We start from the raw sequence: 13,353 nt of genomic DNA, 5'->3' as shown, positions 1-13,353 counted from the left end.
CTCATGGTCAGAATCCGTGTTTGTGTCAGCAGTGCCTGTGCTTTTAAGAGTCACACACTGTTCTGATGGTTTTAGATCTTGAACTTGGTTCAAGTTTTCATAATTTGGAGTTTGTGTACATGGTGTGATGGTTTGCATAACCACAACCAGTCAGCAGTGAACGATAGCATTAGCCACACCCACAAGTACTAATAATTCCTCTTCAGCACATACCTGCAGAAATAATACGGGAACCTTTGGACCACAGCCATGTTCCAGCATCTAGTGGAAAGAGTGAAGGTTATAATTACAGCAGGATAGGACAAGCTGTGGACTGGTCAGATGTCCACATATTTTTGTCCCTTTAATGTACCCTGTCCCTGCTGCATCACAGTCACTGCACTGTCTCATCGATCAATTATCTCATTAGGTGATAGATTATCATATTGCTCAGTCGTTCTTTTCTTTCATTCCTACTTTTTTCAGGCATATTGTTTTTCTTTTTCTTTCATTCTTTCTCTGTCTTTTCATCTCTCACTTATTTATGAATATTTATTTCTCTCATTATTTCTGTATCTTTCTTTCGCAGTCGTTTTTTTCTGTCCCATTTGTACTTTCTTTCTTTCTTTCTTTCTTTCTTTCTTTCTTTCTTTTCATTCTTTTTTGCATTCTTTATCTCTTTCCCATCAATTAATTCCTTTGTTTATTCACCTTTTTCGTGCATGCACAGCATTCAATTCACCCTCACATGATTTATTTTTTAGCTGTTTATTGCATTATTTTTTTATTTGAATATCTTTTTCTTATTTATAATTTTGTATCTCAGTATTCTTTCTTTCAGTCTGTTTTTAATTATGTATTTTTCTGACTTTCTCTGTCTTTCTCATGCTGTCTGCCTTCTCTCTCTCTCTCTCTCTCTCTCTCTCTCTCTCTCTCTCTCTCGCAGTTAAACACTGTTTGTGAGCTCTGCGTGTGTTTCTGTGTGCAGGCAGCAGGTGTGTATCGAGCAGAAGGCCCTGGACACCATCGCTCACTTGTGTGACGGAGACGCTCGAGCGGCTCTCAACGGCCTGCAGCTGGCCGTGCAGGCGTGTGTGAACAAGACCCTCAGTGCAGAAACGCACGCTCCTCAGAACACCGTGGTCCAGGAGCAGCATGTCAAAGAGGGTTTACAGAGATCGCACATCCTCTACGACAAAGCAGGCGAGTATGGAGTGTGTTTCAGCTTCACTCCAGCATGGTGAGGAGTTACTGATACCGCCAAACAAGATGAAACAGATGTTACATTAAAATTTTTCTTTGTACTTTCAGTCTATTAAGCAGGGCTTTGAACCGGAATTTTTTTCCTATTGGCTCGTTCCGAACAGAAATGGAATTTTAACGTTTCCGGTTTTGGGTTCCACCATTAAATAGACGTTCCCGAACCGGTTAGAACAAAAACATTTCATTCCCGGAACGGTTAATTACGTTCCCTGTCAGCTGTTTAACAAATGGCTATAAAATTATGTCTCTGTCTCATCCAGCTTAAGCCAAATGTAGGCTAATTCTATTACAACCTTCATTAAATAAGACAAGAAATAATTCAAAACAATTATTATTTCAAATGTTGGTGATTTGGATTCTCAGTATGTCTTCCCATCTACACAAACAGAAAAAGTGCCAAAAATGAAAGAGAATTCGTTTAGTGTGTTACCAAAGGCTAGTCAGGCCCTATAGAGGGCTACCGCATGACGTCACCGCGCCGCGAGATTTTGTTAGGCGCCATATTGGAAGACCAAGTACACATCTATGCAAGTACATACATTCATAACAAACTACAGCTGAAATGTAGCCAGGGCCGGTTCTGCCCTAATCTGGACCCGGGTGCAACATCGCGCAACCCCCCCCCCAAAAAAAACCAGTCTAAATCAGGACAACCATCACATAACTATAACTATAAACATTTTATATCAACTATTTTAACTAAATGGGCTATAATAAATAAGCCTGCAGGCAGCCACGGCGGGCTGCCTCAGAAAAGTAACCATTCAATGACACAACTGAAAGCCTGCAGCCACGGCGGGCTGCCTCAGAAAAGTAACCATTTGTCCTACCTTAAAACTCGTTTTGCATTTTCTGCCTCCTTTTTTGTATTTTCGACCCTCCGTTTATTTTCTTTCCTTTTCTGAAAACCCGATTTGTGTCCAGACATTTTGTTCTGCTACCAACGAACTAACTCGTCAGGTCTCGTCTCTCGAGCCCGCGATGATTCCCGTGGGAAGGGCAACAATTGATACATTTTTACAAACAGCCAATAGGGAGGTTGCATCGTTCAGGCTCTTCTTTGCTCAGAGACTCAGTAATGCAATTACTCACTAGCAGTCCACCTTCCCGCTCTCTCCATTCAGTCAGCGAACGTCACACAGGAAGTGAACCCCAGCGGGTCATAGAAACTTGCACAGGAGAAGAATGACTATTTGTAGGCTACAGAAACTTTGAGGAACGAAATAAAAACCGGTATTAACCGGTTACCATTATTTTTAATAAGCGTTTCTGTTCCGGAACATAAAAAATAATAAAGTTTCCGGTTTCATTTCTGTTCCATGTGAAATAGAAAAAGTTCCCGGTTTTCGTTTTCGTTCCTTGAACCGGTTCAAAGCCCTGCTATTAAGACACCTTTCCTAAATTTCCTCTTAATGATGGAAAAAAAAAACCTACCTTTATTTGTCCAGTGAGATAATAAATAAATAAATAAATAAATAAACAAACATGAATCCCAAAAATGAAACTGTGTGCACTTTTGAACAGGTGCCAGTTTAAGGTGTTCTTTTCCTTTGGCCGAGTCTCACATGCTGCTCATGAAGCGCACTATGTTTGGGTCTGCAGCAGTATTAGGTCATACCTAATGTAGGAAGCATCAAAAGTGAATAGGAAGACAAGCGTGTCTGAAGGCTTAAAGGTCCCCTTCCACCGAAAAACGTTTAATACTGGCTCTTTTTGAAATACCATAGTTCACTCTGAGTTCCATATGCATGCTGCATGTGAAAATGTAATTCTACTCCCATTCCCTGCATTAGCTTATGAAAGAAAATAGTCAGAAAAACAAGCGGATCAGAAAAAGCCATACAAAGTGACGTCACTTCGAAAATTAGTATTCATGGCCTCGCCCACCTTGGCTTGTGACCGCCTACGGGAAGAAAGCGCAAGGAGAGATAGCAGAGCCCATCTCGTCAGTAGCTCACAAAGAGCACCTAACAGCAAGTTGAAAACATGTCTGAACATGGTTGGAATTTATCTTTGGAACACCACCAGCGAAGTATAATGCAGCGTTAGTACTGTGTTCTGATCATTTCAACCACAGTGACTTTTCAAACTTCGGTGCCTTCAGTAGTGGTTTTGCTTCGAGGTTGTTTTTAATCCCTGGATCTGTGCAGTCAAGACGATCGACCACCAGCTCACAAGCTGTAAGTAAAACATGAGCTTTTTGTTCGAAGGTTTTTGTTACAAAATAGCATGTTCATATTCTCCACGCTAGCATGCATGACATGGTCACAAGCGAGGCAGGGATGAGAGTTTTCCGCTTTTTCTGAGTAAAAAATGACCTTTTTATATGCCAACTCCGTTGAGAATTTTTTTTATTAATTTCGGGGGGTTGGGGTATGTTCCTTCATGCTGTTCAAACTTTATTAACTCCAACGATGTTTACACATTATTTTTAAGTCGCCATCTTTAGTCTCATTTAAATCTCGTTGAATGTGATGTAAAATTCGTGTTCTCTACACTACCGTTCAAAAGTTTGGGGTCACCCAGACAATTTTGTGTTTTCCATGAAAAGTCACACTTTTATTTACCACCATAATTTGTAAAATGAATAGAAAATATAGTCAAGACATTTTTCTGTCCATTTTGAGCATTTAATCGACCCCACAAATGTGACGCTCCAGAAACTCAATCTGCTCAAAGGAAGGTCAGTTTTATAGCTTCTCTAAAGAGCTCAACTGTTTTCAGCTGTGCTAACATGATTGTACAAGGGTTTTCTAATCATCCATTAGCCTTCTGAGGCAATGAGCAAACACATTGTACCATTAGAACACTGGAGTGAGAGTTGCTGGAAATGGGCCTCTATACACCTATGGAGATATTGCACCAAAAACCAGACATTTGCAGCTAGAATAGTCATTTACCACATTAGCAATGTATAGAGTGGATTTCTGATTAGTTTAAAGTGATCTTCATTGAAAAGAACAGTGCTTTTCTTTCAAAAATAAGGAAATTTCAGAGTGACCCCAAACTTTTGAACGGTAGTGTACATTGTTATTCGTCAAAACATCGATGTCGAGACCATAATAGCCAATCAAAACAGTTTTTACAAAGACACCCACATCCGCTTGTTCTGACCCACTGGAGGTAGCGTCACAGTGCTGTTAGCCAGTCAGAGGTAACACGTTTACATGTCATGAATATTAATGAGTAAGAGCTGAAATCCTGTCATTCTCCCGCCACCCACTCCTCCACCAAACTAGAACAGCCTGAAACAGGAGAACCACAGCATTTTTTTTTTCACCAAAACTGGCTCACAGGGCATTCATTCATACTAGAGACCACTGCACAATTAATGAAAAAACGATGCAAGGGGACCTTTAACGATCTTTTGGCCGTCGCAAAAGTAGAAAAGACTTTCAATACGTAAATTGTGTATGAATAATGACTCAAACTTCCACTGGGGGGGGGAGAGTTGATTCCCGATTACTTAGCGTATCAGATCATGTGACACCGTATCAACACCTTTGTCCACAGTTATCAACACCATTCCACAATTATCGACATCCAGATGATTATTTATTAAAAAATAATAATAACACTGGGGAACACAATTTTTGTTGAGTTAGGTTTGACAGCTGTTTTTAACTAATTTTTGGGTGCGGAATCCAAAACTGATCTCAGTTTTTCTCTATCACGTCAAGTTTTTGAACTATAGGATCCCCGTTTTCTTAAAAAATATGAAAAATACTGTACTTAACAGATATCTGCTTGTTTTATAAAAATTTACAAATATTGACTTACAATGAAATATGAAAGAAACAGGCATGACTGCAATGTTTATTTAACACTATGTTTTTACAAAGGATATGGCTACTGTAATTATAATTGTGTGCAAGAAGAAACAACCTTTATTCGTCACATGCACACTTCAAGCACAGTGAAATTCCTCCTCTGCATTTAACCCATCTGAAGCAGTGAACACACGCACACACTCAGAGCAGTAGGCAGCCACACCAGAGCGCCCGGGGAGCAGTCAGGGGTTCGGTACCTTGCTCAAGGGCACCTCAGCCCAAGGCCGCCCCATGTTAACTTAATCGCATGTCTTTGGATTGTGGGGGAAACTAGAGCACCCGGAGGAAACCCACGCAGACACGGGGAGAACATGCAAACTCCACACAGAAAGGCCCTCGCCGGCCACGGGGCTCGAACCCAGAACCTTCTTGCTGTGATGCGACCGTGCTAACCACTACACCACCTGTGCAAGTAGTTAAGGTAAAAATTTACGTTTATAGCTCTTTCTGTAGTGTTCAACTTGAGGACTATTACGTTTGATGCTCCAACAATCGTCAGCCATCATATGTACATCCCATCTACCCTGATAACGTTCTTCCATAATCTTCAAATAGTCTTACTACAGTGGAATTTTGCTTATCTGGAGGGTAAGCTGTGGAGAAAAAACTTGACGTGCTAGAAAAAAAACTGACTGCAATTTTGGAATCAGCATGCCAATTTTAGTTTTAATCAGCATAAAAATCTAACTCAACAGAAATTTTTTTTTTCAAATTGTTCCCCAGTTTAATCAGTATGTGGTATTAAGTTAACAAAACATTAGTTTTTATTTAAAATTTGTTTTACATAGACTTATATTTAATACAAAATATCTTTTATATAAATATATGGATGTCGGTGTGTACGTAAATGAGGAAGTAATTCTAATGTTTGTAAACAAATGAACTGATAACATTTAACCTGCATCAGAAAATCTTTTTGTTTCACTTTCTACTCACTTTAAATATTTTCATAGATCACATTTTGTTCATCGTTCGTTCGTTGTTTGTATTAATTTCTAGTTTTGTAGTTTACCAATAAATGTCAACAGGCAATTGACATTGTAACCACATGAAAATCCAGGTCAAAGGTCACATGTCATTCCTCGAACCAAAATATAAAATGTCTACTGAGATTGTAAGATGTGGTAGATATTTACAACAAACTGCAAAAAAAATTTCCGAATGAAATAGAAAAATCTGAATATTTCAAGAATGTAAATTTTTTTTTATATAGTAGGAATTTAATTCTGGTCTAACTCTTTTTATTGCAGTTGGATTCCGAATACTCTATAAACATTCCATTCTGTTATGAATCAGAAAAAAAAATTTGATAAATCACAGCACTTATTTTTTTTAAAGTACTTCATCGACTTACAACCCCGATTCCAAAAAAGTTGGGACAAAGAACAGATTGTAAATGAAAACGGAATGCAATAATTTACAAATCTCAAAAACTGATATTGTATTCACAATAGAACATAGACAACATATCAAATGTCGAAAGTGAGACATTTTGAAATTTCATGCCAAATATTGGCTCATTTGAAATTTCATGACAGCAACACATCTCAAAGTTGGGACAGGGGCAATAAGAGGCTGGAAAAGTTAAAGGTACAAAAAAGGAACAGCTGGAGGACCAAATTGCAACTCATTAGGTCAGTTGGCAATAGGTCATTAACATGACTGGGTATAAAAAGAGCATCTTGGAGTGGCAGCGGCTCTCAGAAGTAAAGATGGGAAGAGGATCACCAATCCCCCTAATTCTGTGCCGACAAATAGTGGAGCAATATCAGAAAGGAGTTCGACAGTGTAAAATTGCAAAGAGTTTGAACATATCATCATCTACAGTGCATAATATCATCAAAAGATTCAGAGAATCTGGAAGAATCTCTGTGCGTAAGGGTCAAGGCCGGAAAACCATACTGGGTGCCCGTGATCTTCGGGCCCTTAGACGGCACTGCATCACATACAGGCATGCTTCTGTATTGGAAATCACAAAATGGGCTCAGGAATATTTCCAGAGAACATTATCTGTGAACACAATTCACCGTGCCATCCGCCGTTGCCAGCTAAAACTCTATAGTTCAAAGAAGAAGCCGTATCTAAACACGATCCAGAAGCGCAGACGTCTTCTCTGGGCCAAGGCTCATTTAAAATGGACTGTGGCAAAGTGGAAAACTGTTCTGTGGTCAGACGAATCAGAATGTGAAGTTCTTTATGGAAATCAGGGACGCCGTGTCATTCGGACTAAAGAGGAGAAGGACGACCCAAGTTGTTATCAGCGCTCAGTTCAGAAGCCTGCATCTCTGATGGTATGGGGTTGCATTAGTGCGTGTGGCATGGGCAGCTTACACATCTGGAAAGACACCATCAATGTTGAAATGTATATCCAGGTTCTAGAGCAACATATGCTCCCATCCAGACAACGTCTCTTTCAGGGAAGACCTTGCATTTTCCAACATGACAATGCCAAAGCACATACTGCATCAATTACAGCATCATGGCTGCGTAGAAGAAGGGTCCGGGTACTGAACTGGCCAGCCTGCAGTCCAGATCTTTCACCCATAGAAAACATTTGGCGCATCATAAAACGGAAGATACGACAAAAAAGACCTAAGACAGTTGAGCAACTAGAATCCTACATTAGACAAAACCATCTCTAAAGAGTTTGGACTCCACCAATCCACAGTCAGACAGATTGTGTACAAATGGAGGAAATTCAAGACCATTGTTACCCTCCCCAGGAGTGGCCGACCAACAAAGATCACTCCAAGAGCAAGGCGTGTAATAGTCAGCGAGGTCACAAAGGACCCCAGGGTAACTTCTAAGCAACTGAAGGCCTCTCTCACATTGGCTAATGTTCATGAGTCCACCATCAGGAGAACACTGAACAACAATGGTGTGCATGGCAGGGTTGCAAGGAGAAAGCTACTGCTCTCCAAAAAGAACATTTGCTGCTCGTCTGCAGTTTGCTAAAGATCACGTGGACAAGCCAGAAGGCTATTGGAAAAGTTGTGGATGGATGAGATCAAAATAGAACTTTTTGGTTTAAATGAGAAGCGTTATGTTTGGAGAAAGGAAAACACTGCATTCCAGCATAAGAACCGTATCCCATCTGTGAAACATGGTGGTGGTAGTATCATGGTTTGGGCCTGTTTTGCTGCATCTGGGCCAGGATGGCTTGCCATCATTGATAGAACAATGAATTCTGAATTATACCAGCGAATTCTAAAGGGAAATGTCAGGATATCTGTCCATGAACTGAATCTCAAGAGAAGGTGGGTCATGCAGCAAGACAACGACCCTAAGCACACAAGTTGTTCTACCAAAGACTGGTTAAAGAAGAATAAAGTTAATGTTTTGGAATGGCCAAGTCAAAGTCCTGACCTTAATCCAATTTAAATGTTGTGGAAGGACCTGAAGCGAGCAGTTCATGTGAGGAAACCCACCAACATCCCAGAGTTGAAGCTGTTCTGTATGGAGGAATGGGCTAAAATTCCTCCAAGCCGGTGTGCAGGACTGATCAACAGTTACCGGAAACGTTTAGTTGCAGTTATTGCTGCACAAGGGGGTCACACCAGATACTGAAAGCAAAGGTTCACATACTTTTGCCACTCACAGATATGTAATATTGGATCATTTTCCTCAATAAATAAATGACCAAGTATAATATTTTTGTCTCATTTGTTTAACTGGGTTCTCTTTATCTACTTTTAGGACTTGTGTGAAAATCTGATGATGTTTTAGGTCATATTTATGCAGAAATATAGAAAATTTTAAAGGGTTCACAACCTTTCAAGCACCACTATACGTAGTTATCTCATTTTTAGTTATATTTATAAGGCTGGACTCTGAAATGGGTTGACAGGTCTGGACAATAAAGAAAGGAAAATTCTCAACCAAAAACTGATGATCAGTCTGTGTATGACTCACAGGTGAGGAACACTACAACTGCATCTCAGCCCTGCATAAGTCAATGAGGGGCTCAGATGAAAACGCTGCTCTCTATTGGCTGGGCCGGATGTTGGAGGGAGGCGAGGATCCGCTGTATGTTGCACGCAGACTGGTACGCTTCGCTAGCGAGGATGTAGGTGAGTTAGTCATGAGTAAAAATAAAGGCAAATACAATAAGGTTTTACAATACAACCTGTGTGTTTTTTGTTTGTTTGTTTCTTTGCTAATTTGATGTGAATAAAAACAGCACATGATCATGTCGACTTTAACCTTTCTAAAGTCTCTGTTTTAAAATGCTCACAAAGTTGAGCTTCTCCACACGACCTGTGTAGAATATATGAATGTGTGGCTGTTGTTTAAGGTTTGGCCGATCCCGCTGCACTCCCTCAGGCCGTGTCTGCGTTCCAGGCCTGCCACTTCATCGGCATGCCCGAGTGCGAGGTAAGCATTCATCCACGTTTTGTAAGAACTCAAAACAATACAGCAGCACAGTGTTTGATGTTTTACCTCGTGAATTTTATTGTATTTTTCAAAATAAACACTTTCAATTTTGATTCTTGCAACACATTTCAAAATAATTGGGACAGTAACGCATTTAACACTACAATGTTCCCATTCCTTCTCACAACAATGATAAAAGATATTTATGGACTGAAGACACCAAGTGATGAAACGTTTCAGGTGTTATTTTGTCCCATTCCTCCTGCAAACAGGTCTTAAGGTGTGCAACAGTACAAGGTTGTCACGGTCATATTTTTCTTTTCTAAATTCACCACACACATTCTCTATTAGAGACAGAGAGGACACACCCTCTTCTTCCACAGCCACGCCTTTGTCATGTGTGCAGAATGTGGTCTTGTTGAAATCTTTCGTGAAAAGATGTCACCTTGAAGGCAGCACATGTTGCTCCAAAATCTCAGTGTACTTTTCTACATTAACGCTCCATCACAGAAGTGTAAGTTACCTTTGCCAAGGGCATTGACACAACCCCATACCATGACACACCATGGTTTTTGGACTTGTTCCTGGTAACAGTCTGGATGGTCCTTTTCATTTATGGTCCAGAGCACACAGTATCAATGTCTCACAGAAACAGACGTGGAATACTGATTCGTCTGACCACAATACACATTTCCAATGTGTGACGGTCCATCCCAGATGCCTCTGAACCCAGAGAAGTCAACAGCGCTTCTGGACACCGTTAATATAAGGCTTCCTTTTTGCACAGTAAAGTTTTAACTGGTATTTGTGGATGTAACTCTATTGTGGTGTTTGACAAAGCTTTTTGCCAAAGTAATCCTGAGCCCATGCGGTTCTATCAAATAAAGGTGAATGATAGTTCTTGATACAGTGCCGCCTGAGGGGTCAAACGTCATGGGTGTTCAGATTAGGCTTGAACCCTTTGCCCTTTTTGTGCACCAGAATTTCTCCAGGTTCCTTGAATCGTTAAATGATGATATGCACCGTGGAGAGTGAAATATCCAAATCCCTTCCTGTCTTTCTTTGAGGAACATTGTTTTTAAACATTTCAATAATTTTCTCTCGCATTTGTTGACAAACTGGAGATCCTCAGCCCATCTTTGCTCCTCAAAGACTAGGCCTTTCCTTGATTCTGATTTTTGTCCCAATCACTTGTTAACATCACCTTTTTCAAATCACATCATTTATTTAATTGTGTTTACTTATTATTAGCCCTAAGTTGCCCCGTCCCGATTTTTTTTGGAATGTGTTGCAGGCCTGAAATACAGGAATGTGTGTGTATTAACAAATGAAATGAAGCTGATCAGAAAAAAAAAAACATCTTAAGTTCATACTGTCTGCAATGAAATATCAATAAAAGTAAATTTAGAAATCAAGGCTTTTTTTTTTGCATTTCCCATACTGTCCCAAGAGTTTCTGATTTGGGGTTGTATTTGTATTTATCTGATTGTCTAGGTGATCCTCGCACAGTGCGTGCTGTACCTGGCCAGGGCTCCGAAGTCTGTCGACGTGTATAAAGCTTATAGCAATGTCAAGGCCTGTCTAAGGAACCACAAAGGCCCTTTACCTTCAGTGCCGCTTCACCTCCGCAACGCTCCCACCAAGCTAATGAAGGAGCTCGGCTACGCTAAAGGCTACAAATACAATCCAGCTTTCAATGGGCCAGTGGACCAAGAATACCTCCCTGAGGAACTCCGCGGCATCAACTTCTTCACCTGGACGCCGTCTGATTGATAAACTCGCACCACTTTCTTTGTACATGGGAGTGTTGGCTGCTTTATTTACTCTTTTGCTACAATTCAACTGATTTAACAATTATTCAATCTGCACTTAAACGGCACGTGTCAACTTTGTTCATGACCAGCTTCTGTCACTTATCGTACCGTATTAAGTTTACATTTGTTGTTTTTGTAATTAGCATACTGTAAAGTTTTTGTAAGTAATTGTAATGAAAAGACTTTAATTAAAAAACACACATTTTGTTTTCTTGTTGTGCCCAGTGAGTTTCTTTTTCTGAATTTATTTCTTATATTGACTTCTATGGAATTTCTGTTTTAGAAATTCTTTCTTTCTGAACTTTTGTTTTTCTGGAATTGCTTCCTTTTTTGGATTTTTCTTTTAAATATATTTATTTTGGGGCGGCACGGTGGTGTAGTGGTTAGCGCTGTCGCCTCACAGCAAGAAGGTCTGGGTTCGAGCCCCGTGGCCGGCGAGGGCCTTTCTGTGTGGAGTTTGCATGTTCTCCCCGTGTCCGCGTGGGTTTCCTCCGGGTGCTCCGGTTTCCCCCACAGTCCAAAGACATGCAGGTTAGGTTAACTGGTGACTCTAAATTGACCGTAGGTGTGAGTGTGAATGGTTGTCTGTGTCTATGTGTCAGCCCTGTGATGACCTGGCGACTTGTCCAGGGTGTACCCCGCCTTTCGCCCGTAGTCAGCTGGGATAGGCTCCAGCTCGCCTGCGACCCTGTAGAAGGATAAAGCGGCTAGAGATAATGAGATGAGATATTTATTTTGGATTTTTTTTATTTTTCTTTAATTTTTCCCACCAAATTCAAGTGAGGTGATTTATCATAAACCATACTGTGAAAATAAAAAACATTTCTATTTCTTTCTTTTGGCGTTTCTTTCATTCTTTCTTTTTGAAAATTCTATTTCCAATTTAGTCAGGAATGTTGGAATTTTTTTCCCCCAGAATTACATTATTTTTGAATTTCTTTCAGAAATCCATTAGGATTTTTTTTTTTAAACAGATTCATTTTTCCTTCTAAATTTCTTTCTTTAGAGTAAGATTTCATCCAAGCAATTTCAACTATAGCAAATATTAAGCAAAGATGGACAATCGTTGATCATAGTACATTTCTCTTATTAAATTTTACAAAAAAAAAAGACGTTGAACAGTTTGGAAGCTGAAAGAGTAATCTCTTATTAGTGATCTGAAACAAATATGACATGACTCAATTTCAAGAAAAATCCCCAACACTACAATCAAGCACTGACTAACCTGACCCTACTCTCCCTTACGCATCGACTCGGGGTTTATACATCAGCTACAGAGTGTAACTAGCAGGTAATGTTTAGAAAGTAAATATCCTGACATGAACACGGTATTGCCTTAATAATCAAATACAAATGTTATGTTGAGAAGCTGAACACATGTTTGAAATCAAATGAAACATAAAATACATTTGTGCATTGAACTGACCCTGGAGTCAGAGGGAGTGGTGCAGCAGTTTGTCTGATCCAGCAGATGTCAGTGTAGATCCTGATGTCAAATGTTTCAATGCTGCGGATCAGAAAACAAGCTCTCTTGGGAAAGAATAGGTTGTATTCAGTCACGTGACTTTTGCTTGCGAGTTTACTTCCGGTGAATGAAGTGGTGGTCAGACAAACCAATATGGCTTCCATTATGTAAAGAGTGAGCAAAACCGTCTCTGGCTATTTTTGCAGTTGAGAAGCCAATACAGGGGCGGCACGGTGGCGTAGTGGTTAGCGCTGTCGCCTCACAGCAAGAAGGTCCGGGTTCGAGCCCCGTGGCCGGCGAGGGCCTTTCTGTGCGGAGTTTGCATGTTCTCCCCGTGTCCGCGTGGGTTTCCTCCGGGTGCTCCGGTTTCCCCCACAGTCCAAAGACATGCAGGTTAGGTTAACTGGTGACTCTAAATTGACCGTAGGTGTGAATGTGAGTGTGAATGGTTGTCTGTGTCTATGTGTCAGCCCTGTGATGACCTGGCGACTTGTCCAGGGTGTACCCCGCCTTTCGCCCGTAGTCAGCTGGGATAGGCTCCAGCTTGCCTGCGACCCTGTAGAACAGGATAAAGCGGCTAGAGATAATGAGATGAGATGAGAAGCCAATGCACAGTGACGATACCTTC

The 13,353-nt window shown here is 40.5% G+C and overlaps 1 protein-coding gene across 1 annotated transcript in view; it reads left to right on the top strand.

Annotated features, from left to right (window-relative positions):
- The window catches only part of wrnip1 (WRN helicase interacting protein 1), a 57,427-nt gene extending 45,957 nt beyond the window's left edge, over nucleotides 1-11,470 (top strand). Inside the window, exons 4-7 of the mRNA XM_060913932.1 lie at nucleotides 968-1,182; nucleotides 8,987-9,142; nucleotides 9,367-9,446; nucleotides 10,941-11,470. Of these exons, the coding sequence (XP_060769915.1) occupies nucleotides 968-1,182; nucleotides 8,987-9,142; nucleotides 9,367-9,446; nucleotides 10,941-11,219 (730 nt within the window). The 3' untranslated portion in view covers nucleotides 11,220-11,470. The remainder of the gene's footprint in view (nucleotides 1-967; nucleotides 1,183-8,986; nucleotides 9,143-9,366; nucleotides 9,447-10,940) is intronic.
- Nucleotides 11,471-13,353: the final 1,883 nt, after the last annotated feature.

This window comes from Neoarius graeffei, chromosome 1 (genome assembly GCF_027579695.1).
Source record: "Neoarius graeffei isolate fNeoGra1 chromosome 1, fNeoGra1.pri, whole genome shotgun sequence".
Classification (NCBI taxonomy): domain Eukaryota; kingdom Metazoa; phylum Chordata; class Actinopteri; order Siluriformes; family Ariidae; genus Neoarius; species Neoarius graeffei.
Note: the sequence above shows the minus strand (reverse complement) of the source record. Positions and strands in the feature narration are given on the sequence as shown.